The 25,126-nt window shown below is 44.8% G+C and overlaps 1 protein-coding gene across 1 annotated transcript; it reads left to right on the top strand.

The window, feature by feature from the left end:
* The first annotated feature begins 1,855 nt into the window (after positions 1-1,855).
* On the top strand, positions 1,856-25,126 carry ERLIN2 (ER lipid raft associated 2). Its single transcript, XM_065397686.1, has 12 exons — positions 1,856-1,890; positions 3,544-3,665; positions 5,113-5,194; positions 6,161-6,207; positions 7,776-7,837; positions 9,108-9,233; positions 11,899-11,972; positions 12,255-12,313; positions 13,890-13,981; positions 14,987-15,076; positions 20,737-20,816; positions 21,869-25,126. Exons 2-12 carry the CDS (start codon positions 3,559-3,561, stop codon positions 22,049-22,051), a joined length of 1,002 nt encoding a protein of 333 aa, XP_065253758.1. The 5' UTR covers positions 1,856-1,890; positions 3,544-3,558; the 3' UTR covers positions 22,052-25,126.

The following is a 25,126-nucleotide window of genomic DNA, read 5'->3' as shown; positions in this document are numbered from 1 at the left end:
CATGTCTCAATTAACTTTGCAGTAAAACCTGCAAAATATTTGTATATGGGCTCCCCTTCACCAGGCTAGGGAAGATGGGTGGAGGAGGAGAGGAAAAAAAGTTTTCAAGCACTAGAGAGAAGTGGATATAGTAAACCATTTGTTAATATAAAAAAGTCTCTGCTGTTAAAAACCAGAGAGAGCGGCAGCACAGACAGCACCTCATGTTCCTGGCCCCGGGTCTAAAAATAATGATTTCTTGGCTTTTTTCCCCCCCAGGATTATTACAAGTAATATTTACCTTTGTGCTAGTTCACATCTTGATACTGTTAAACACGTGGCCACAGATGGTTTCCCATTTAGAGTAACCATATAGCTTGAGCGTTATGAAGCAAAACCCCGTTGGTGAGCCAAAAAACACCCTGCGTTTAAAAATCTATTACTTCTAAATATTATATGTATTTTGTTTCAGCTCAGAGCAATTTCCTAGTTTACTCTTATTAAACCAAGAGGCGGCTGGACAGCAGTTCTTGATTTATGAAACACATACTAGATTCATTAAAACCTTTAAAGATTTAATACATTTTATCAAGGCCTTAAATCTGGGCAAGCATTTAAAAAATCTAATCCAGGGCATATTTCATCCCAGGTGCCCCTTTGCACTTATTTAAGAGCTGTAAAATGTGAATTGACAAATATTGCAGATATTTCATTCCTTATTTCTAAATGGTGCTGAATTCTTCTGACAGGTTTGTTATATATATATCCTGGGAGATCTATCAAGTGTAAAGATCAAATTATTCTCCTTTATTGACATTTTATATGTCTTTTCTATATTTCTTAAATCCCTTTCAACAATTATGGATGCTGAAGATTTAATATATTTTTGCATGGTCTGTCACTTTTCTTATTATTACGCCTCAGTCTGGCCAAACGTGCATCTGAATAGGGAACAGATTTTTTAAATCACCTACAGATTTGTCAAACCAGGAATAAGAGAGGCAAAGAATTTGTGACATGATCTAACAGCCACTTCGCAGCTTGAGATTGACATTGGATTAGTGTCAGTCAGGTGGAGTTCAGGAGTTTTTGATTTCCAAAGCAACTTGCTGAAATCTTTCCCATGCAGAGGGAAAATTAAGGCAGGTAGAATAGAAATGTATCCGTCTCAGCCTCACTGTGGGATAAAGGCTTCTCCGGCACTGCCCCGTCCAACTATCTAACTCCCCCCCATTGCTGCTAGCCCCTTTGCAGGGCAAAGGTCTCTTTAGTCTGCTCCTGCCCATCCCTCCCTCCCTGACATTTTGAACCCCCTGGCATAGGACCATGGTAGGGTGACCAGATATCCTGATTTTATAGGGACAGTCCCGATTTGGGGGTCTTTTTCTTATATAGGCTCCTATTACCCCCCCCCCCCCAGTCCCAATTTTTCACAGTTGCTGTCTGGTCACCCCTAGACCATGGCAAACTGATGGCCACACAGCAAGTGAGCATCAGAGCCAGGAAAAGGACCCAGGAGTCTGGGGCTACATGGTGAATCGGTGTGGGAGCACAGAATAGGACCCAGGAGTCTGGGCTACACGGTGGGTCAGTGTGGGAGCCAGGCCCAGGAATAAGACCCAGGAGTCCGGGGCTACACAGTGGGTCAGTGTGGGAGCCAGGCCCAGGAATAGGACCCAGGAGTCCGGGGCTGCACGGAGGGTCGGTGTGGGAGCCAGGAACAGGACCCAGGCGCCCTCCCCCGCATTGGCAGGCAGGCGCTGACCCCACGCAGGCGGCTGGGAGTGAGTCTCTGGCTCCCCCTGGCGGAGCCGCCACTGGAACTGCAGGGCTTGCGGGGCCGGGGGCGGCGCGCAGTGATGATGGTATCAGCGTCACCGCGGCGACGCCCGGAAGTTGCTGCAGCAGGCGGTGAGTGCGGGAACCCTCCCTCCCCCCCCCCCCCACCTCCGGGCGAGGTTCCGGCCCCCGCCCCGCCGGGCCACCCCCCCTTGCTCCCCGAGGGCTGTCCCTTCCCCCTCCAGCCCCCAGGGCCTACCCCACCCACCCACCCTGGGGATCCCGGCCCCCTGCCCTACAGCGCCACCCCCCATCCTAGCCCGGCTCCCCGGCTCCCACTCATTCTTAGGGGACCCCTCCCGCCCCACGGACCCCCTCCCCTTGCAGCGCCCCTCCTACGGCCCCCTCCACACCGGGCTGGACTCTCTCTCTCCAGCCCCCCGCTGCTGCCCCCAAGGCTGGGACCGGCGTCCCCTTTCTCCTCAGGGCTCACTCCCCCCGGGGTCTCAGCCCCCACGGGGTGAAGGCTCCTCCTGGTGTTCGTTGTCTGAGGTTTCCCTTATGGCTGCTCCATCCCCAGGGGCAGGCAGTGGTTTGTGGTCCCAGATTGGTAACAGAAGACACTCAGGCAGTCTTAGAAATTGAACAGCCCCCCGGTCAGGCAGGCACCGCACAGGTGAAAAGGAAGAGAAGGGAAGGTCACTTCCCCAGTGTAATTTATAATCTAGCCCAAGACCAAAGACTGAGTAGGTAGGGAACGGTGCGGCTGGGAGGGGAGGGAAGGAGGTGACAGCAGCTTGGATTGGGTATTAGGGTTCCTTTTAATGCCTGAGGGTATGAGCTACTTAATAGGCCAATACCTTTGGCCTTGTGTTTGTGGTTATGAATTATGCCCCATGTCTATAGCATGGCTCAAAGCCTTCCCCAGGAAAGGAAAGAGACGTGGTGCTTTTTGTATAACATCTAAGGATTTACGGTTCTGTCTAAGGAACCTTTCCTTAAGATCATATGCACTTCCATGTGTGCTCTTCCTGACATTTACAAATAGTAAAGAATGGTTTGTTGGGAAATAACATGCAATTACCATTCTGTGGGTGCAGGTCACAATGATCGTGGCAGAGCTGCACTCGCTGCTTCATTCAGCAGCCTGTGTAATTTGGTCAGAACTGCAAGAGGCCGCCTCTCCTGTTGAGGGGCATGTGTAATTCCTGGAGTTAATGTGCCCACATCAAACAAACTGTGTGTGCCAAGAATCTTCTAGTCCACTTGTGCATGTTGCTACTCTAGCAAAACAGCTGTAAACTCTGTGGAGACTGGAGAATAGGATACCTACACTAATAATCTGAGGTGGAAGTTGCACTAGACTCTTTGCTTTCTGGTTCCTTTAACTATACCCCAAGTGCACTGGTAGGGGATGTCTTAAAACTAATATTTTAGTAAATCTAAACAAAAAGAGAGAGAGAGATGAGATGTTGTCCAGTGGCTAGAGCAGGAGAGTTGGAGTCTGGACTTCTGAGTTCAGTTCCCAGCTCTACTGCAGATTCACTCTGTGACAACGGGCATGTGAGTTCGCTGCCTCAGTTTCCCTGTTTATAAAATGGGAGTAAAACCTACCTCCTGGGAATACCTGAGGGGCTTAATTTTTGTGAAGCACTTTGAGATCCTCTGCTGGAAGGATAGTTATTATTAGATCCAGTGTTAGTATTAGGCTAAGTACATTTAGTTAAATATTTCTCAGTTTGCCTCAGTCTCTGATTTCATGTGCTCTACATTCCCTTTCCCCAGGCTGAGCTCTCAGGGATGGCCCAACTAGGTGCGATAGCGGCGCTGTCTGTTAGTTTTCTGGCTGCAACTCTCTTCTCTGCAGTACACAAAATTGAAGAAGGACATATTGGCGTTTATTATAGGTAAGACATGCATCTGGAATATTGTTTGGGTTCACAGTATTTTGAAACCACTATGCAATGGCTTTCCCATCAGATGCCAATATTCTGTCAAAGGGGGGTGGAGTTGGGGAAAGACGTAGTTTGTGGTCCCAGATTGGTAACAAAAGACACTGAGACAGTCTTAGAAATTATCAGTAATTCCACTTTAGTACGAAATATCTTGTGACTCATCCTCCTTCACCTGGATGTAAAGTCTGAGTTCGAGCTTCTGTGTTTTCCCCAGAAGAGTGGATGACACCCCATAACCCAGATATTGAAATAAGGATTGCAGCTCTCTGCTCTGCTTCAGGTGCTTGTGATGATATCAGCTGTGTTAGGAGAGAAACAGAAGTTCAAGTTATGGTCTTGGCTGGTTGGCAGGTGAAGGAGGGACTGACTATGGAGGGAGTGATGTTGGTGAAAGGTGCAGACCTGACAGCCATGAGGATTTAAGTCCTCTGTTCATCCTCAGATAAGATACAGCATTGGCAGCGCCAACTTCCCTGCTAATAGACATGCCCTGACTTAAAGGGACCATCTCTATGTGTGAGAAAAAGTAATTCAGCCTCCATGGCTTATTCAACCCTTTGCACCTCTGCTGAACCTGCCAACAAGGGAGCTGATGAGTGACAAATGTACTGGCATGTTTTTGTGATGTGGTCACCGGTCCATTGGGGACTGGATTGAGGGACCTCCCACCAACCCATTCCACATAGACTACTGAACAGCTGTTGGGTGGTAACAACTTTTGATTACTATCAGCCTGGGCTGGATTTGAACCGGTGACCTGGAGGTGAAAGGTCCAAATCCCATGGCACTGATTTTCAATTGTTTAGTCTTAAGGTATATTTAGTCCATCTCCATTTGTTTTCTGAGACTAGCAGGCTCTCCAGCTGCTTTGGGTTATTTTGTCATTAGGGTTCGTTAATTGCTATGGTGCTTTTCTTATGTTTTGATCATAACTTTGAAAAGGTTTTGAAATCCACAATCATAATGCTGTGTGTCTGACTCTTCGCTAGCTGGTGACTTTTCATATCCTAACTGGCAATTGAATGTGGCTTGTGACAGAGCAAAACCAACCCCCCACAACCACAGAGAACAACTTTTCCTTTCTTATCAAAGACAGGAAGAGCTTGTATGGTTTTAGTATTTACTCATTATCTAAAGTGTCTTCAGTATGTTGTGAATTCAGGGTACACAGACTGTATCAAGGACTTAAATTAAAGGAGAAAAGTGTCCAAGCACAGATGACAAATACAGATATATTTGCAGATATCTGTCTGTGTTTGGAAGTGACAAGATTATGTCAGTTTATTTATCTTTTCAGTGCATCTAATCTTTAATGCTTCCGTGCCTTCCTATAGTCAAAGTATCTGCGGATACTTGGGAATAAACTGTGTACCATTCTTCTTTGTTTCTTCTCCTGCAGAGGTGGTGCATTGCTGACTTCCACCAGTGGACCTGGCTTCCACCTTATGCTCCCCTTTATAACCTCCTACAAATCTGTGCAGGTATTTTTGCATTTGTCTGCTTACATTAGTGTTTTCCCTCCAAATTGGTCAGAAAATGCTGCATTTGGGACATCACAATCTTTTCTAGGGAAACAGCCTGTGATGTTGCTAGCACAAGACTGATGATGACACTTTCAGGAACCTCCCAGAGGAGAATCTAGGCAGGAGAGGGAAATTCCCTTATGCTCAGTATGAGCCTGATGCAGTGTTCACTGAAGTCAGTGGGAGTTGGTCAGACTCTACCTACACAAAGGGTGAAAATGCTCTATGTGCAGAGGACCAGTGCAAGGGTTATGTACCACTTAAAGCCCCGTGGGTACATAAGGCTTGTTTTGAACCTCTTCATGGGGCCATTTTCCCCCAGAGCAGAAAGAGACAGAGACCCTGCACTGTAAATGATCTTTTGCATTACATTCTCCCTTTTTGTAGTTCCTCCTACTCCAACCTCGGGTAGATATAACAGACTGCTGCAAGGTTTGCATCACTGGAGTTGCCCCATGCCTGCTCAGAACTTTCTGGGCTTTTTCCCCATTATCTTTCTCTTGGGATGGTACATCTTTCTTTTCCCCAGTTTTTCTTTCAAGCAGGAGAATAAACATTCTGAAGTGGGGACTTGGAACCTGTCCAGTAAACTTGCAGGCTAGATCACTGGCAAACGCACTCAAAGAGTTATGCAGTGCTGCATTCTTTCTGTTGAGCAACCTTTGGACAAGTGGCTTTCAGGTTTATCCCTAGAGCTGACAAGCACTGGACAGCAAATGGTGGAAGAATCAATAGAAGCAGATTTAGTTCTAGCTTTTGCAGTTCCCCAGGGTATTCCAGGACAAATGGGTGATATAACGAGGAACCTGAGAGATGATATTCTGTAAGATGGCAGGAAAGCTGCTGAAAAACAAAGGAACTACATAACTCTTGTACTGTAAGCGGGCTGGCTCTTAACTGGATCTTTGTTCTCTCTCTCTCCAGACTACATTGCAGACAGATGAGGTGAAAAATGTTCCTTGTGGTACCAGGTGAGATGTCAGACCATCATCTGGCACAGCAATCAAGTTACACCAGTTTTTCTTCTTCGTTTCTCCCCATGCTGAATCATAGCTTGCAGTACTTGAATGTACTTTGCCCTTTGTTCCTGTTAGCAGGCTGGTCAGATGCCTTCCTGACCTGCCCCTGAACTGGATCCTATGTTTTCAGGAAGCTCCAACATACCTTAACATTTGTTGCCTTATTGTAGCTGCATGTTTGGTGTGTTTTAGTTTGTTCTTAGTATGAAAATAATAACACTCTGCTCTTAGTGTTACACCACTTCAGAATAACATACCGTAAATAATGCGACTGTTTAATAGTAACGAGAGAGAGAACTTCCTATAACTTTACAGTTCTCTTAAAGTCTACTGATTTGATTCATCCCTGGCAAAAAAAAAAAGACTTCTGCTGGCATAAACCAGGATGTAAGGCTCCCAGTAGCAGGAAGTCCATCAGGGTATAGGTTGTGGTGACTACAGCTTCCCTCTACTTATAGCTCATCAAGCCTGAAAATTGTGTTGTGCTGACTGGGGCAGGGCCATGGACAGGGCAGGCAGGGAACATGCGGTTTTAGAGCCTCCACTCTGCAGCCTCAGCTGGTGGGGCTTCTGCAGAGTGTCAGGTAGAAGCTGACTCTGGCTTCCCACAGTGCTACCCTGGGGAAGGTGGCAGTGCAAATACCCTACCCTCTCCAGGGCATGAATGTCCTCATGGGTGTGACTGCTCTGGTCTCTAGGCTTGAGAGAGGACCTTAGTCTCCATGGCCTGATTCTTGGCCTACTTAAATTTCAAGTGAGGATAGACTGCATTACAATTGGCTTCAGAGCCCTTTCCCTGTCTAATCCTTTTCTTAGCACCTTCTCTCTATGGATCTAAAATCCTGAGCCTCACATGCTCTCTGTGAAGCAGGTTTTATCCCCATTTTGCCAGTGGGAAAATAGAGGCACAAAGAGTTTAAGTGACTCGTGTGAAGTGTCAAGAGAGTCAAAGAACTAAGAAAAGGATTCAGGAGTCCAGAGACCCCCGCACACTCTAACCACTAGACCTGCTCCTCCCAAACTAGAACCCATTATTCCTAGCTTACACGTAGCTAAATCCAGAGTAAACTGGGCCATTGTTCTTGGGGTTCCCCCGAAACCTTCCACTTGGATTTGCTGTAAGTGCAGGCCCACCACTGTGAATTACTGTTACAAAGGTTGTGAAGTGTCCCTTTCAGTCCGCTAGAGGGTGTTGTCTCCATGACTGGTCCCTCCTGAGGTTGTCTATGTGGCAGTTGCATGATCAGCCTCTAGCAAATTGTGAAATAAGAATTTGTTTTTATGAATGGGTTCAGATGCAGGGTTGTGTTGCTGGGAGCTCTGTTCTCTGCCCCCCCATCCTAGTCTCCTTTAAGTGCTGAATAATTATGGATAAGCAGTGGCTTGTTCTAGAAGAGCCAGTACACCATACATCTTACACCCACCCCGGACCCTGGCTGTATCCCTGAACAGCTTTATTTGGTTCCGAATGTTACACTGGAATGTTACATCCTCCTTTGATTTTTCTCTTCCTTTCACAGTGGTGGAGTGATGATTTATTTTGACAGGATCGAGGTGGTGAATTTCCTGATCCAAGGTGCTGGTGAGTTATCTCTGCCAATGAGTCTGCATGGCTACAGTATGAAGGACTGTCAGTCACATCTGAGCGTTAGCACGGCTTTTGCCTTCTGAAAGCTCCTTATGTTCCTGCTAATGCAGCATGGGGTTGAGAAATCATATCTGCTTGTGCAGTGATGGATTTTGGAGGCCAGAAGAGCCATAGAAATTCAGCAGTGTCCCCTTTAAAGCCCTCTGCTCTTTGGGCGTAAATACTTAAAATTTAAAATTAAGTTTAAACTTAAAAGACACAGAACCAGTTTTACTATTTTTTATCTATTTCTCTGTGTTTTATTCTCACTGACATGTTCTTATTACTTACTACCACTGATATACTCATTTTTCTAGTACCTTTCATTGTAATATCTATAATGCCTATCAGATGATTATTATTTATATCCTAGTAGCCCCTATAAATCCCAGTGGTTGTGTGCTAGGCACTGTCATGAAGTGCTAACAATCTAAATAGGCAAAGGGTGGGAGAAAGGGGTACAGAATACGATCAGAGGATTGACATGTGAGACACAGATTAAGTGATTTGAGCACCTCTCACTCGAAATATGTCACAAACTGATGTATAGAGTCCCACTGAAATGCAGCCACCTCTGGGGTGGCATGCAACAGCCATCTAGCACGTTGGAAAAGAGTGGAATGAGGGGATACATTGGCCAAGAACATCAGGGCAAACCTCTCTGCTTGTGAATACACTGGTGGGATCACAAAAATTCCTGGTTAGTGGGACAGAACCAGACCGTTTTAGGTCCCATTGATTAAAAGTAAATCCATGTACAGCTTTGGGCCTGGGGGCTTCTTCCTGCTCTGAGAGTCTCACAAATTGCTATGTACATGCCCAAATTCACTAATCCACATATCGTATTGTTCAGACACACAATCCTTGTCTCACCGCTTCTCAGCAAAGATTTAATAGCAGATGTTGTAGAAAGGTCTGGTGTTACTAAGACTTCATTATGTTTACAAAGCATATGACAGAACATTGGTTAGTACATTATGAAGTATTAGCATCAATAATTAAACCTTCCCTGTCAAAATAAATGAACAAAGTGCGCTTCTGCAGTGCAGAGATCTTCTTTCCATTTTGTTCATTCGCTAGTGGCAAGGCTCCAGGCATTGGCAGTGAGTCGCCCCCAATGACTAGTACAGATGTGTCAGGCTCCCATTGCATGTATCCCGGGTGGAGCCCGACTCGAGACCACCACCACCCTAGTCTCCTAATGCAAACCTCTCTTTCTCACCAGTGTATGACATAGTGAAGAACTACACAGCAGACTATGACAAAGCACTCATCTTCAACAAGATTCACCATGAGCTGAACCAGTTCTGCAGTGTTCATACTCTTCAGGAGGTCTACATTGAGCTGTTTGGTGAGCCCCATCTCTGCCCTGGGTCACTAACCTTTACAGATGAATTGTCACATTCACCCGAACCTAACATCTACTGTTGCTTCAGCAAGGTTTTCTGCTGCTACCGCATAAAATCTAGTAGACAATCAGAGCCCCCTTTAGGCCCCTCTCCATAACTGATGGGATTCTGATGAGATCACTCCAGTAGCTGTTCTGTTCGTGACCAGGGTTGGTTCAGTTTAATTCGTTCTAGTTACACGTACTTACACTACCTCCAGAAGTATAAGGAATGTGTAACTATAATTAAACTGAACCAATCCTGGTCACAAACAGAGCAGCTGATTGTCCTAGCGAAGGTGTGGAAGCTTCATCAGGTAGATGCTCTGTTTAGCTAACCCTTGCAAAATAGTCCTGGGAAATTTACCGGCCCAAACACAAAAAATATAAACGAGAGCTTGGTCACCTGTCAAGAAATGTTACTCATTCAGGGCAAGCAAAATGCTGTATGGTGAGTTTATATCTCAGTTCTACTAAAGCAGCTATTACCATACTACCTAGGGATGCCATGTGGGTGTTCGAGAATAGGGGAATCTCTCAGGATGGGACAGATGCTCCTTCATTCTAGACTGCAGGTCATCTTAAAACTAGACTGTGCAGAGACTAGGAGAACCTGTTACAGGAGGGTGTCCTGACAGGAGAAGGACAAACAAAATGTCTGAATTGACCTTTACCCTTTCTAAATTCTTTGGTTATTCTCAGGATGAATTTTTCTTTTGAAATTATGAGAATGTCTTTGCAATACTTATCTCAAGCTGGAGCCCAATCTCACTGTGTGGCATTTGCACAGACACCCTGCATGTTCGTCCTTGAGACTCCATGATCTGTTCTTCCTATCGGCTGTGTGATAGGAAGCTAATCATTAACTACTGTATCTGAACTGCACTTTTTAAGGGACTAAGAGATCCCTGTTTTGACCGTGCACTGCTACAAAATATAGCATTGGGACTTGGTTCTATAGAGAAACAGGAGGGGAATTTTCAGAAAGTATATTCATTCTTCACCCATAGATGTCTCCAGATGACATCAGCAGCTGCGGACGACAGTAGCTAAAAAGAGACTAAAGTAAACTGATTTGCACTGAAGGAAGAGTCTGTATAAATTCATATGCACTCCTGCATGATTGTTTCTGTCTGAGCAGGATGCTTTTTGGCTGAGGAGTTAGGTCTGTATTCAATGGGCTGCACCCCATTTCTATGTCATGATTCCCTGCCTCCACATCTGGAGGCAGATGCAGGAAACTGATAACAGCTGTTTCCTAAACTTCTGGCTGAACTGTGTTTTGAATGTGAATTCCAGACACCCAAACAGGGACAAAGCTAATAACTGAGGGAGTGAGCCTGGATCACTTTCAGGGCTGTTAATTTTTTATTTTCCTGTTGCATTTCTCAGCAGGCCCCAATGGAACATACAACCTTCCTTGGAGCTTTCATTGCAGCAGGGCTTTGAATTCTTTATTTCCTTTTGAAATTCCCCAGCTACACTGAAGTTAATTCCTACCCACTGAGCCAAGTGGATTTGCTGATGAAAATGTGTCCAGCCTATTAAACTAGCGAATGTGACCTTTCACCTTTCTCTCGTTCTGTCTCTTGTTGGCACACATTCAGCCCGGGTAGATCAAGGCCTGGCTAGGCCAGGTTTTAAATTACTGGGACTGCTCCAGGACCCGTTTGGAATGATAACGATGGTGGACATTGGTTAGAATAGCTCAGAATTTACTTGCACACACACCATGCTTGTGGGCATTTCCTGTGAGTACTCACTGGAGGCTTGTGGCATCCCTGAGTTCCTCTAACCCAGAAATAGAAGTCAGGAAGGATCCAGATCCCCTGTTGCCTGAGGACCCTGGACACTGCAGGAAACTTGCCAAGCAGTGTACACCCACCTGATCTCGTAACATGACACCGCTCAGTGCTCAGAGAAAGATGCAAGTCCCTTGAGGTCCCTGCTGATATGATGTCCTGGGGTAATATTTCTTCCCTGGTTCTGAATTTGTCAGTCAGATGTGCCCTGTGCTTCTGAGTGGTAGGCACAGTGGATAAGGATCCAATCCCAGTTATCCCTTGAGATAGTGCCAGTTGCCTGAGTAATTGTCCATTTATTCCCAGTAATGTGGATTCTGAGAATACCTCCCGGGTCCATAAATCCCAAAGGTATATTACTGGAGCTGTGGAAGGTTGCAGGAGTTTGTAAATCCCCTTCTTTTTTAGATATTGTTGGTGCAAGTTCACCATCATGACAGACCACCCACCCGCTATTCGTCCTCCCCACCCCACGCCAATTACGGTATTTTGGTTTCACTGCCAGTTTTGTCTGGTCTTGCATCTTGCTTGTGATACCATCTTGTTTTGCTTGTGTTCAGCCTGAAAATTTAAATCAAACCTGATTTACTGAACGGCTTCAGGACCTGGCTCAAGATTGGGATTTTATTAGAAAAAAAAAAGTGCACACACACACAGGTGTCTCTTGATTTCCCCTATGGGATGTGTAGCCTGTGTGTATCTAACCTCAACTTGTGTTTCGTTTCCAAGAGTGCTAAATCAAAGCCTATCCTGAATAACTCCACAGATGATCTGAGAGCCACATGCCTTGTGTGTTCTTTAACCATGTCTCACTTTTTTGATATCAGATCAGATTGATGAAAACCTTAAACTGGCTTTGCAGCAGGACCTGACCACCATGGCTCCTGGACTCATTATACAGGTAATCAGGGTCCCACCTGGGCTGTACAAGGTGCTGGTCATGGGGAGGACAGTCACGTCTGGTACAGAAATGCTTACGAGATTGGGTGTGCAGTGCTGGGCAGGGATGGAGAGCTGTACGTCATTTCTGGAAAACTGCTCTACCAACTACACTCCATGTTGAGTTCCTTGAGGCAACTAATTACCTTTGGCCCAATTTTAAGTCCCACACTTTTGTTGCCAGTGTTTTGGTTGCTCGCGGCGTGTTGGCTGTTTGTCTACCTTCTATTCGCTGTCTTTCCAGGCGGTCCGCGTTACGAAGCCAAACATTCCAGAAACAATTCGGAGGAATTATGAACTCATGTAAGTGCCTGGGACTCTCACCTTTGTGTTACCAAAGTGAATTTGTCATCCAGACTAATATGTTTTCATAGTATGCTGTGATCTCAGTGCCCCCTACCAGGCATGCTCTTTTAGCCTCATGCTGCTTCATTGCCATGGGCGGGAGGCCCAAGTGATGGGAATGGCATCATGCAAGCATGCCTCCGCTGTTGGGAAGGTTTTCTGTATTTTGTGTGTGTGCAGGCATTTGGGTGGCAAAAGTGGTTCATTTGGGGGCCTGTTGATCTTGACACTGGGCCTTCAAGGCTTTATAAAAGGACCTCTTGGTGAGTGTGCACGAATGGCAGGGTGGATAAATTCTACCCGTAATCCTGCTGTTTGAATGGCGATGAAGAAATTGTTGATACGACAGGCTGGAGACTTCACAAAGCTTTGAAATAACTTGTTTTAATTACACTTGACGACATGATCCTGTTGTTTCAACGTTTTCTAAGCCAGCAGCCTGCCTTTCACTGACCATTCAGAAAAGAACACAGGTTTTCTGAGCACTTTGCCACCAAAGAGGGTGTAATCAAAAAAGGTCTTCCTTTCTCCCCGACTCCTCTCCCTCATAATGGTCCCTTCTGACCTTAAAGTCTATGAGTCTCCCAAGCCCGTGTCCCTAGCCCCAGAAGTCCAGGTAGCATGTGTGTGATGGGGCCCAATATGGAGAGTCCTTATTTCTACAGTCAGCCCATTTTTATCTCTGTCGTTATAAATACAGCACAGTGTGTGGTGTACTTTGGAGAGTGGCTAGTTCTTCAGGCCTGACTGCTGCTCCTTGAGCTGTTTTTGAAATGGTTGAAATTTTAGGAGAAAACATGATGGTGGTGTTTTCAAAAGAGAATGTTCTTTAATTTCACTTCGTTCTTAGGAGGCAGTAGGACCGTGGGGGTGAGAGAGATACGGAGCCATTTTACTAAGTAAAAAAAAGTAGCATTTGATCCTGCACGTACGCCTCCCAAAGCTATTTACTTACAAATGGAAAAGCAATTTCAAAGTGAGAAATGGAAAACTTATAGCTATGGCTATGTTGAAGGCTAAGGTTTTTTATATAGCTTCACTTCCTGCTTTATGTTTCTAATTTAATAATTTGATACCTCCACTAACAGTAACTTTATATGCATGTATCCCAGTAATAAGTGCTTATATCCGCTATAAACTGCCCTCCACTGGAGGGTGATATGCTCACTGGAGCAGCTCTGATTCACCCAGCAGAGGGCAGCAGTACACATTCCATACTGTGTGATCATGCAAAAGTAGCACCTTTACTTGTGGGAGAGGGGAGGGCTTTTTATTTATCGGGTCAGAAAAATGGAGTGGGGTCTTTGTCTATGCAATTAGGAAGGTAGAGTGTGAGCGTATGCATTGTTCTGTCCACTACCTGCCCCTGCAAATGCACTCCGGAGAGAGAATCTACCCAGTATCATGCGTGCGGGTAGCAGGGGGACAAGCGTGGAAGGCGTGGCTGTCACCTAAGGAGGATGGCTGCACTTCTGAGAACTCCTATCCTGTGTGGTCGCTGCAGTTCTACATCTGGCTTGTTCTGGCTCACTAGGGAGAGCGAGAAGACAAAGCTGCTGATTGCGGCTCAGAAGCAGAAGGTCGTGGAGAAGGAAGCAGAGACGGAGAGGAAGAAGGCCCTGATTGGTCTGTATATGCATCTCCCATAGATGTGGCTGGTTGGGAAACTTTCCAGGTGTGGGTGGGTGGCTAACCCAAACACCTCTCTGGAAGTACATGCAGCGCAGGTGCCACTGCTGGGTCTTGTGCGAGCAGCAGTGTAGTGGCTCTAAGAGATTTTAAATAAGGCGACCGTAAACAAGATGAACATTGGCTGTTTATATGAAGTGGGAAGGGGCAGAGACTGAAGTTTGGGGAGGGTGAGAGAAGCTCTAGCACATCTCTAGTCGAGCTGGTTCTGTCCAGAGTCTGTCAACAGCAAGCACAGTGACAGCCATAACTGCACCGCTGAATGTGTGAACCAAGGGATTCGCTGTGAATTTCTCTACTGTAAAATTCTGTGTTTGGATTAAATGTGCAGTCACAGGTTCCTGTGATTAAGTCTATTTTAAAATGAGTTCCCCCTAATTTGGGCTGCTGCCGGGAGTTCTTTGAACAGCTCCATATCTTGTAGATAAGGACACTGAAAATGCAGAGTGTTCTCTTTCTGCTTGATACCCATCTCTTACTCATGTAAAGCCTCCAGTACACCTCTGGACTTCTCAGATGGTTTTCCTGTGCTTGCTTTGCCTACAAACATCCCTTGATGTGACGCTGAACCTCTTGGGGGCTGAAAGTGTCTGCATGGGTATGTCCACACTGCAGTCTGAGGTGTATGTGCAGCATGTGTAAACATACCTAAGGTAGCTTTAATCTAGCTAACTGGGGTATCAATAGCAGTGAAGACATGGCAGCATAGGCTAGCCGCCCAGGTACGTACCCCGGCTCCCTGGTGGCTTCACTGATATTGGGACCTGAGCTAGCTAGATCAAAGCTAGCTCACATGGGTCTACACCTACTGCAGTTGTACCTCCAGTTGCAGTGTGGATCTGCCCTATAAGGATTGGGTTTGCCAGAGGAGTATTGCTTCTGTGGGAAAGGAGCTTGGATCATGATTCTTTGGGCATCGAGATGTTTCCTTTACCGCTGCAGAGGCAGAAAAAATTGCCCAAGTGGCCGAAATAACGTACGGACAGAAGGTGATGGAAAAGGAAACGGAGAAGAAAATTTCAGAGATTGAAGGTGAGCAACAACCTTTCCAATAAACAAACTCCTTTGTGCTTCTTCTTGGAAGATTTCAAAGCACATCACAGATATTTTAGTTAGTCCTCACGATGCTGCTATGAGGTGGGGCAGTATTATCCCTATTTCTCTTATCGGTAAACTGAGGCACAGAGCGAGCATGTGAGTTGGCCAAAGTCTAACCACAACACGACTGAGCCCCTGTGTGAAAGTATAGAGGCCTTTCATATTGAACCCTGGTGTATGGTTGATGCGATAACCTTTCATGTGACCCTCAAAATGCATTGCAACTTTCAAAACTTATTTGTCTGCATGCTCAGATTCTTCCTTCATTTCACACTGGAGCGCTTGGAGGGACTAGGTCAATTGGGAGAGTAGGACGTGTTTGCTCTGGCAAATGTACCACAGTTGGAGAGCCCCAAACAAACTCCAAGACACTTGTCGCTGCAGCACAGGAGGCAGACAGTGTGATTGTCAACAGTATTGCAGGAGCCAGCACTGCAGACTCCCACTCTTCCCACAGAGATTTGTTACCACCACTACAGTGTGTGGGACACACCTAAGAACCAGGCAGAGCATCTTCCAGAAGCGGGAATATGCTAGAACTTCATTAGGAAATCCTCTCAGGGTGGGGTGCTGCCATGCCATTCCATTCAGGCACCCACAGTGTTCCATGGAAGTTTACATCTGCCCCTCTTTCTTCAGAATTTTTCTAAAATGTGGACACCCGTCAGGAGTTTTCAGTAAACGTAGCTCTAGATTTTTGGTCTAGTCAAAAGAAGAAAAAAAAGAAAAAAAAAGGCCAGTTCTGAGATAAGCAGAGACCTGCCTTGCAGCTTTCGAGATCCAAAGATCAAGGAAGGTGTGTGGAGAGGTGATGGTGTTGGGGGGGGGGGGGGGGGGGAGGGGAAGGGAGGGAATCTCCCTAGGATATACAAGCATTAAGCATTATCAGCAGTAAACAAGCCCTATATTCTGTCTTCTCCTGTCATGGATTCCTGCATTATTCACACCCATCTGGAGTTGCTGTTTGTTTCCTTTAGGAGCCAATATTGACTAGGGGCAGGAATAGAAGCATTTCCTTGCAAATTATCTCTCTCATAATTTTTCTTTTCCGAGGCGATGGTTCTGAGTGCTTTATAGGAGCTTGAGCTCTTAACTGAGAGGGCTTTTTCCCCATGCAGTGCCTTGTGTCAGGCAAATTCCAGGACAAGAAAAGGGCTCTGCCTCTCTGGCTCAGAGCTGCAAGGCCCTATTTCCAATTATGTTCATTATAGGCCCTGTCAAGCTTTGCAGAAGCCCACTGAGGAGCCAATTAGAGTTTTACAGATCAGCAGCTTCTCATTAAGAAGTTCCCAGCAGAACTACAATAGTTTTTATTTCTTATGAATACATGTCACCAGGTGCCAGGCCTTCACTCCAGTTCCATACCAGGCAATGGCCTGTGCGTCCTGCAGGCAGGGACTTTCTGCCCTGCGTCAGCCCTTCCAGCTGCTCTTACTGAGTCGGCAGAGCTGTTCTCATTAGTTGGCCAAATGGAGCGAAGCCTCGATTCCCAACCTTCCAGCTGCTGGTATTGTTTTTAAATGTGGACGTTCTCCCTATTGGTGGAGATAAAGGAATGGTTTATCCAGTTGTTTGCTTTGAAACAACTTGAATAGGACCCCAGTGCACTCTGACAAGCTTGGATTGGGGAGTGTTATTGCCCGCTGAGTTAGGTGCCCTAAAACAGACCGTGAATATCCAGGGAACATAGTGGACCATACAGATAAGCCTGGCTTTACAGACTGCGCCAGTGTAACATTAGTGTTCTTTAAATATGGTTAACCACAAAAAGTCAGGGAAAAGGAAGAATGCAATAGGCAGTAGGGAAGTGTTGGTTTCTTTAGATGACCTTTATAAAATGTTTCATCTTGTATCCCTACCTGATACTGACGGGAGGTGCTTCTCTAAGACTTGAGCACTCAGCATCTTGCAGGATCAAACCCTTTGTTTGCCGAGCTTTTGAAATCCTGGAAAAAGCCACATCTAAGAGCCCATTCAGGAGCCTGAGTTTAAGGGTTAAAGATCCCCTGACCCTTTACACAAGAATTGGGGATGTTAGCCCCAGTGTCCTGGCCAAATTCCAGTTTGGGTAATTCATAGATTCATAGATTCTAGGACTGGAAGGGACCTCGAGAGGTCATCAAGTCCAGTCCCCTGCCCGCATGGCAGGACCAAATACTGTCTAGACCATCCCTGATAGACATTTATCTAACCTACTCTTAAATATCTCCAGAGATGGAGATTCCACAACCTCCCTAGGCAATTTATTCCAGTGTTTAACCACCCTGACAGTTAGGAACTTTTTCCTAATGTCCAACCTAGACCTCCCTTGCTGCAGTTTAAACCCATTGCTTCTTGTTCTATTCTTAGAGGCTAAGGTGAACAAATGACACCCTTTTAAATACCTGAAAACTGCTATCATGTCCCCTCTCAGTCTTCTCTTTTCCAAACTAAACAAAGTCAATTCTTTCAGCCTTCCTTCATAGGTCATGTTCTCAAGATCTTTAATCATTCTTGTTGCTCTTCTCTGGACCCTTTCCAATTTCTCCACATCTTTTTTGAAATGCGGTGCCCAGAACTGGACACAATACTCCAGCTGAGGCCTAACCAGAGCAGAGTAGAGCGGAAGAATGACTTCTCGTGTCTTGCTCACAACACACCTGTTAATACATCCCAGAATCATGTTTGCTTTTTTTGCAACAGCATCACACTGTTGACTCATATTTAGCTTGTGGTCCACTATAACCCCTAGATCCCTTTCTGCCGTACTCCTTCCTAGATAGTCTCTTCCCATTCTGTATGTGTGAAACTGATTTTTTCTTCCTAAGTGGAGCACTTTGCCTTTGTCTTTGTTAAACTTCATCCTGTTTAACTCAGACCATTTCTCCAATTTGTCCAGATCATTTTGAATTATGACCCTGTCCTCCAAAGCAGTTGCAATCCCTCCCAGTTTGGTATCATCCGCAAACTTAATAAGCGTACTTTCTATGCCAATATCTAAGTCGTTGATGAAGATATTGAACAGAGCCGGTCCCAAAACAGACCCCTGCCGGTACCCCACTCGTTATGCCTTTCCAGCAGGATTGGGAACCATTAATAACAACTCTCTGAGTACGGTTATCCAGCCAGTTATGCACCCACCTTATAGTAGCCCCATCTAAATTGTATTTGCCTAGTTTATCGATAAGAATATCATGCGAGACCGTATCAAATGCCTTACTAAAGTCCAGGTATACCACATCCACAGCTTCACCCTTATCCACAAGGCTCGTTATCCTATCAAAAAAAGCTATCAGATTGGTTTGACATGATTTGTTCTTTACAAATCCATGCTGGCTGTTCCCTATCACCTTACCACCTTCCAAGTGTTTGCAGATGATTTCCTTAATTACTTGCTCCATTATCTTCCCTGGCACAGAAGTTAAACTAACTGGTCTGTAGTTTCCTGGGTTGTTTTTATTTCCCTTTTTATAGATGGGCACTATATTTGCCCTTTTCCAGTCTTCTGGAGTCTTTCCCGTATCCCATGATTTTCCAAAGATAATAGCTAGAGGCTCAGATACCTCCTCTATTAGGTCCTTGAGTATTCTAGGATGCATTTCATCAGGCCCTGGTGACTTGCAGGCATCTAACTTTTCTAAGTGATTTTTAACTTGTTCTTTTTTTATTTTATCTGCTAAACCTACCCCCTTCCCATTAGCATTCACTATGTTAGGCATTCCTTCAGACTTCTCGGTGAAGACCGAAACAAAGAAGTCATTAAGCATCTCTGCCATTTCCAAGTTTCCTGTTACTGTTTCTCCCTCTTCACTAAGCAGTGGGCCTACCCTGTCTTTGGTCTTCCTCTTGCTTCTAATGTATTGATAAAAAGTTTTCTTGTTTCCCTTTATTCCTGTAGCTAGTTTGAGCTCATTTTGTGCCTTTGCCTTTCTAATCTTGCCCCTGCGTTCCTGTGTTGTTTGCCTATATTCATCCTTTGTAATCTGTCCTAGTTTCCATTTTTTATATGACTCCTTTTTATTTTTTAGATCATGCAAGATCTCGTGGTTAAGCCAAGGTGGTCTTTTGCCACATTTTCTATCTTTCCTAACCAGCGGAATAGCTTGCTTTTGGGCCCTTAATAGTGTCCCTTTGAAAAACTGCCAACTCTCCTCAGTTGTTTTTCCCCTCAGTCTTGATTCCCATGGGACCTTACCTATCAGCTCTCTGAGCTTACCAAAATCTGCCTTCCTGAAATCCATTGTCTCTATTTTGCTGTTCTCCCTTCTACCCTTCCTTAGAATTGCAAACTCTATGATTTCATGATCACTTTCACCCAGGCTGCCTTCTACTTTCAAATTCTCAACAAGTTCCTCCCTATTTGTTAAAATCAAGTCTAGAACAGCTTCCCCCCTAGTAGCTTTTTCAACCTTCTGAAATAAAAAGTTGTCTGCAATGCAGTCCAAGAATTTGTTGGATAGTCTGTGCCCCGCTGTGTTATTTTCCCAACATATATCCGGATAGTTGAAGTCCCCCATCACCACCAAATCTTGGGCTTTGGATGATTTTGTTAGTTGCTTAAAAAAAGCCTCATCCACCTCTTCCACCTGGTTAGGTGGCCTGTAGTAGACTCCTAGCATGACATCTCCCTTGTTTTTTACCCCTTTTAGCCTAACCCAGAGACTCTCAACACTTCCATCTCCTATGTCCATCTCTACCTCAGTCCAAGTGTGTACATTTTTAATATATAAGGCAACACCTCCTCCCTTTTTCCCCTGTCTATCCTTCCTGAGCAAGCTGTACCCATCCACACCAACATTCCAATCATGTGTATTATCCCACCAAGTTTCAGTGACGCCAACAATGTCATAGTTGTATTTATTTATTAGCACTTCCAGTTCTTCCTGCTTATTACCCATACTTCTCACATTTGTATATAGGCATCTAAGATACTGGTTTGATCTTTCCTCCCAGTTTTGTCCTGACCCTCCTTTCTCTCTGCCAATATAGCCCACACTCCCTCTCGTTTTCGACCCATCTCCCAGGTCTCCATGTTCCCCACTTACCTGTGGGCTTTGCTCACCTGTCCCCGTCGAACCTAGTTTAAAGCCCTCCTCACTAGGTTAGCCAGTCTGTGTCCAAATAGGGTCTTTCCCCTCCTCGAAAGGTGAATGCCATCTCTGCCTAGCAGTCCTTCCTCGAATAGCATTCGCTACCTAAAATTCCCCCTGTGGTTTCAGTTTGGTGGGGTGTTCTTTATGTCCTGTCCAGATGTGGCATGTAGGATTGCTGCCTGCTGTTCTGTAATGAGATAGCTGCCATACTTTTTCCCAAGCGATGGCTGCGTTTTGGAGGAGAGTGAAGAGATTAGCCATTTGCCTCTCTTGCAGGGGAAGCGTTGGTGTATAATCATCCCATTACATTTCAGGTGTGGGGAGAGACTGTAGCTTCTGACCCTATTTCTTCCCCCATGGTCCAGGTGTGCCACCCATAGTTCAGAAATGGTGTTGATACCCTGGCAGTGTGTGGATGCTACTGTAAATACAAAGATGGGTCCAAATGTGGAGCACATTTAACAAGTTACAGCAGCTGCATGCTCTATTGTGTTTAAATGGCTGCTGTGGTTTTCCTTCCAGATGGTGCATTCCTTGCTAGGGAGAAGGCAAAAGCTGATGCCGAATGCTACACTGCCATGAAGATAGCAGAGGCTAACAAGGTATTTATTTGTACTTTGTCATGGACCAGGTCCCATTGTGCTAGGCATGGTACAAACAGAACAAGAAGATGGTCCATGTGTCGAAGAGCTTATAGTTGGTTTAAAAAAAAAAAAAAAAAAGCCAGCTGTGATGATGACTCCCTGCTACATGTACAAAATGAATGTAGTTACTGAAAATCAGGCCAGACTGATGTGGGCTCTCTTTGAACAGTGTTCACATTAGTATTTTGGTGGCATTCGCTCTGGAGGAGAGTTAATCATGAGACTAGAATGGCACTTTGTCCAGGATGGGCAGGAATGGTGTCCCTAGCCCCGTTTTCCAGAAGCTGGGAATGAGCGACGGGATGGATCACTTGATGATTACCTGTTCTATTCATTCCTGCTGGGGCACCTGGCACTGGCCACTGTTGGAAGACAGGATACTGGTCTAGATGGACCTTTGGTCTGACCCAGTATGGCCGTTCTTATGTTCTGTAAATATGAATCTGTCCAGGGGAAGCCTAAATGTGCTGGCTTGTGCTCTGTGGAGGCCGCTCTGTTAAATGCTTCTGAGACCAAGGCTTCCTCTCTAGAGAAAGCTGGAGCTGCAGCACTTCTATGTGATGCTAGCTCTGCTACAGCCAGAAAGTTTTAACTAATGCTTTGTGTGCCCCCTGGCAAACTTCTTGCACAAATGGAGCAGGCCTCTAGAGGATGCTTGTTATGAGAAGATGTGATTACAGGCCAGATCAGAATCATGCTGCTATTATGGCTGGAATTCATCAATCTAGCAGAGCCGTGAACCTGTTGGGGAGCAGCAAGCGGGAGGAAAAGAAATCAAATGGACAAAACTCTCGGGTGTAGAGTTAGAGGGATCACTTCCAACAGCAAATACCAGAAGGGAACGTTGTTTTTGCTGGTGTTTTTTTAAATAGGAAAAAGATGGGTATTCATGTCTTCAAGTGTCTGCCAGGTACACTAGTGCTCTGGAAAAATGGTACCCTATATGATCACAACAAAAGCTTGTTAGTAAATCTGGATGGCTGCTGATGTTCTGTTTTCTCTTCATGCAGCTAAAACTAACTCCTGAGTACTTGCAGCTGATGAAATACAAAGCTATTGCATCAAACAGCAAAATCTATTTTGGCAAAGATATTCCCAACATGTTCATGGACCACACGGGGAGCAAGCCTGCAGAGGGACTGGTGGAAGAGATGAGAGGAGAGAATTGGGCCGCTGCCACTGAGGATTTATGAAACCATTTTATAACACCTAATGACCTTGCAAAATTTCTATTTATTTTTTAACAGATGAAACAAACTGAGAAGTTGGTTTCCCCTTTTGATTTTTTCACTGTTCTGTGCTGAAGCAGATGAGCCAGACTTAACCCTCTCAACCTTTTGTCTAGAAATCAGTTTAGACACAAATACTTTGATATTCACAGGCCATTTTTTGGTTACTTCTCAAGAGCCAGGTTCAGCTCTGCACCGTATCTTGACTCCTCCCTTTTGGAGGCCTGGTTATTCTGGAGCAGGGGGAGAATCCTGCAAATTTCCAGCAGGATGATTTGTTGTGTGGTTAGGTTGATTAAATGAAACTTTGAGTTCTGCATGAGCAGTTATAGCAATTGGGATAGGGGAGGCAATGCCCTTCTTTGCTGCTGGAAGCTGTCGTTTCTTTTGTTGGAGATTTCCATTACATTTTTTTGAGCCCTATGAAAGAGACAAAGGTGCTAGGATTTCTGAACACTACATATCCCAGCTTAAGAAAGGCAGCACGGATGTGGTGGCAGAGCTTGTTAATTTCCCATGTCCTGAGATCAGTGTTTTCGCATTCTCCATATTTTGTAGAGGGATAAGGAGGTTCTAAATTCTGTAATTCTCTTTCTAGAAAATCATCTGTAAAAGTGGTACAACCGGGTCAGGGTTGAGGTGCTCTGGTGGGGGCAGTGTGAGTATACCCTGTTCCTGTTCTCTGGCTAAATGGGACATCAGTCTCCCAAGATGCCAACATATGGTACCTTTCACCAACATCAAATTGACTTTTAGGAAAAGTAGCTTACAAAAACGATGAATCACTCAGACCCCCGTCTTGCAAACACTTTTGCAGGTGAGTAACTGTGCTCAAGTGAATGGTCTCATTGACTTATCATCTCCATAAGTGTTTGTAGGATTGGGGCCTACATTTGAAATAGCCAGCATGGTTCAGTGGCTGCCATACATTATCAGGAAGAGAATGTTCAGACAAGTTGAAGTGAATGGCTGGCTAATTTAGACCTCATGTAGGCATTTTGATTCACGTTTAGCAGGGGCATACAAAACACAGTATTGTATAGTCACAGGGAGAGACAGGTGCCCTGTTGTCTTTAGACAATTCAGAGAGCACAATTTCTCCTTCTTCCTCCTCTCCCCCCCCCCCCCCCCCAATGATGCTGTAATACATGTGGTCCATTAAGGTGCAATTTGATTTGTTTTTAAGTCTTCAAGTATGCAGCTGTGAAGAGTCCATAGATTTTTATGATGTATTATGTGTGTGTGTATATATAGATAGATAGATATAAATATATAGAGAGATAGATATATACACACACACACACACACACATATATATAGATATATGCAAAATCAACTGGGGGGAAATAAAGGGCTTAGCATAATTCAGGGCAGGAGAGAACATCTGTTCCCCCCAGGCCATCTCCTCCCACTTGGCAGGAAGGCCTGTTTATTAATCACTGTTTTATTTTGCAACCTACACACAGATACTTGGTGGCTCCAGCCTGAGTGCAAACACCGTTGTCAGTGGCCAGCTTATTTCATTTATAATCTGTTGTTCCTTATCCTGCCACATGCTGCCGTTGGTATTAGCGTGCTAAACTCATCAGAGCGCTCAACCTGTCTGGGTGTTTTTGTAACAACACGGCCCCAGTCAGATAGAAACGTGATGAATTTTTGCTGCTTCCAATATTTTTCATATTCGTTTTCTTTAATATTTTCACAGCTTGAATGACTACTACTTTGCCTGTACTTGAAAATGTAAAATGAAAGCTGCCATCAGTTACTGCATGAGAAAACTGATAACTCGATTTGCGGTATAAGAAAAGCCTTTATCTCTTTCTATATATTTTTTTACTTACTGGAAAACCTGAGGTTTATAGCTTAAATTCAGATTCCAGACCGATGTACTACATAAGACAACACTGCAATAGAAAAATTACCCCAGCTCTCACATAACTAGCATTTGCAAATAGGATTCTGCATAGAGAACAGGAAGAGCATGGGAAGAGCAGAACTTTTGCTTTTTTGGGGGGTGGGGTTGAGGTTTATACTGAGGGTGGTCTCACTCGTTCAGGATTGTTTCACACTCATGATAAAGATTTGCATCTAGTAACTAATGCGTAGTTTTTATCAAACATTTTTTACTAGCAAAAAAAAAAAAAAAGCCAAAGTGTATTGAACCTTTTTATATGACTTTCATGTAAAACTATGTGGAATAAATAGGACTTTTTATACCATACAATTTCACTATAAAAGAATGAGGAAAAACACAGAAAAAGAAGTAGCCAATATTAGTACAATGTTAATTTAAAACACAATCTTACAGCCTAATTATTCCACCTGTTAACAGCTTAGGGTGTGTCTATACTGCAGCAGCGAGCATGCTGCCCTGCCCAGCTAGGCAGACTGGTGCTAGCTCGGCTTGAGCTAGTGCACTAAAAATAGCAGTGTGGACATTGTAGCTTGTCCACACTGTTGTTTTTAGTTGCGCTAGCGTGAGTCTGTTTACCCGGGCTGGGAGGCTCGCTGCCTGCTGCAGTGTAGACATGCCCTTAGTTACTGCAGCTTGTGAGATGATAAAGTGAAATCTTAACATAATTGGGGGGGGGGGGGGTATCATAATTTAGCTAGAGCAAAGCTGACACCATGACTTTCTCTACCAGACTGAATCCAGTGTTGGCGTCTGACACAGTTTCTCCATTATTTTATACGTTTAACCTCTTTTGCCTTCCAGAGTAAATTTGCTACTATATTTGACTCTGTATTCCATCTCTTCCTTGTGAGAATAGTGACAGGATGTCAGCTGGGTTTCTTTTTTTTCTTTCTTTCCTGCATGCAAATTTGCAATGAGCATTTGAATGTTTAAAACCACTTGTTTAATGAAGAGACTACAAGGGGTATGTGAATGGTGATGTTTGAGAATCCCTGATTGAGGCATTAAAATAACTGCGTTGGCAGAGGAAGTTCTGACCTGGGCAAGCATTGGAAGTGATGTGTTGGAATAAAAAAGCCGTTTTATTTTGCTATTTGTTATAATGACTGAATAAAAGGTTTTTC

This window comes from Emys orbicularis, chromosome 2 (assembly GCF_028017835.1).
Source record: "Emys orbicularis isolate rEmyOrb1 chromosome 2, rEmyOrb1.hap1, whole genome shotgun sequence".
In the NCBI taxonomy this organism is placed as follows: Eukaryota; Metazoa; Chordata; order Testudines; family Emydidae; genus Emys; species Emys orbicularis.
The sequence above is the reverse complement of the archived record's forward strand: the minus strand, read 5'-3'. Positions and strand labels throughout refer to the sequence as shown.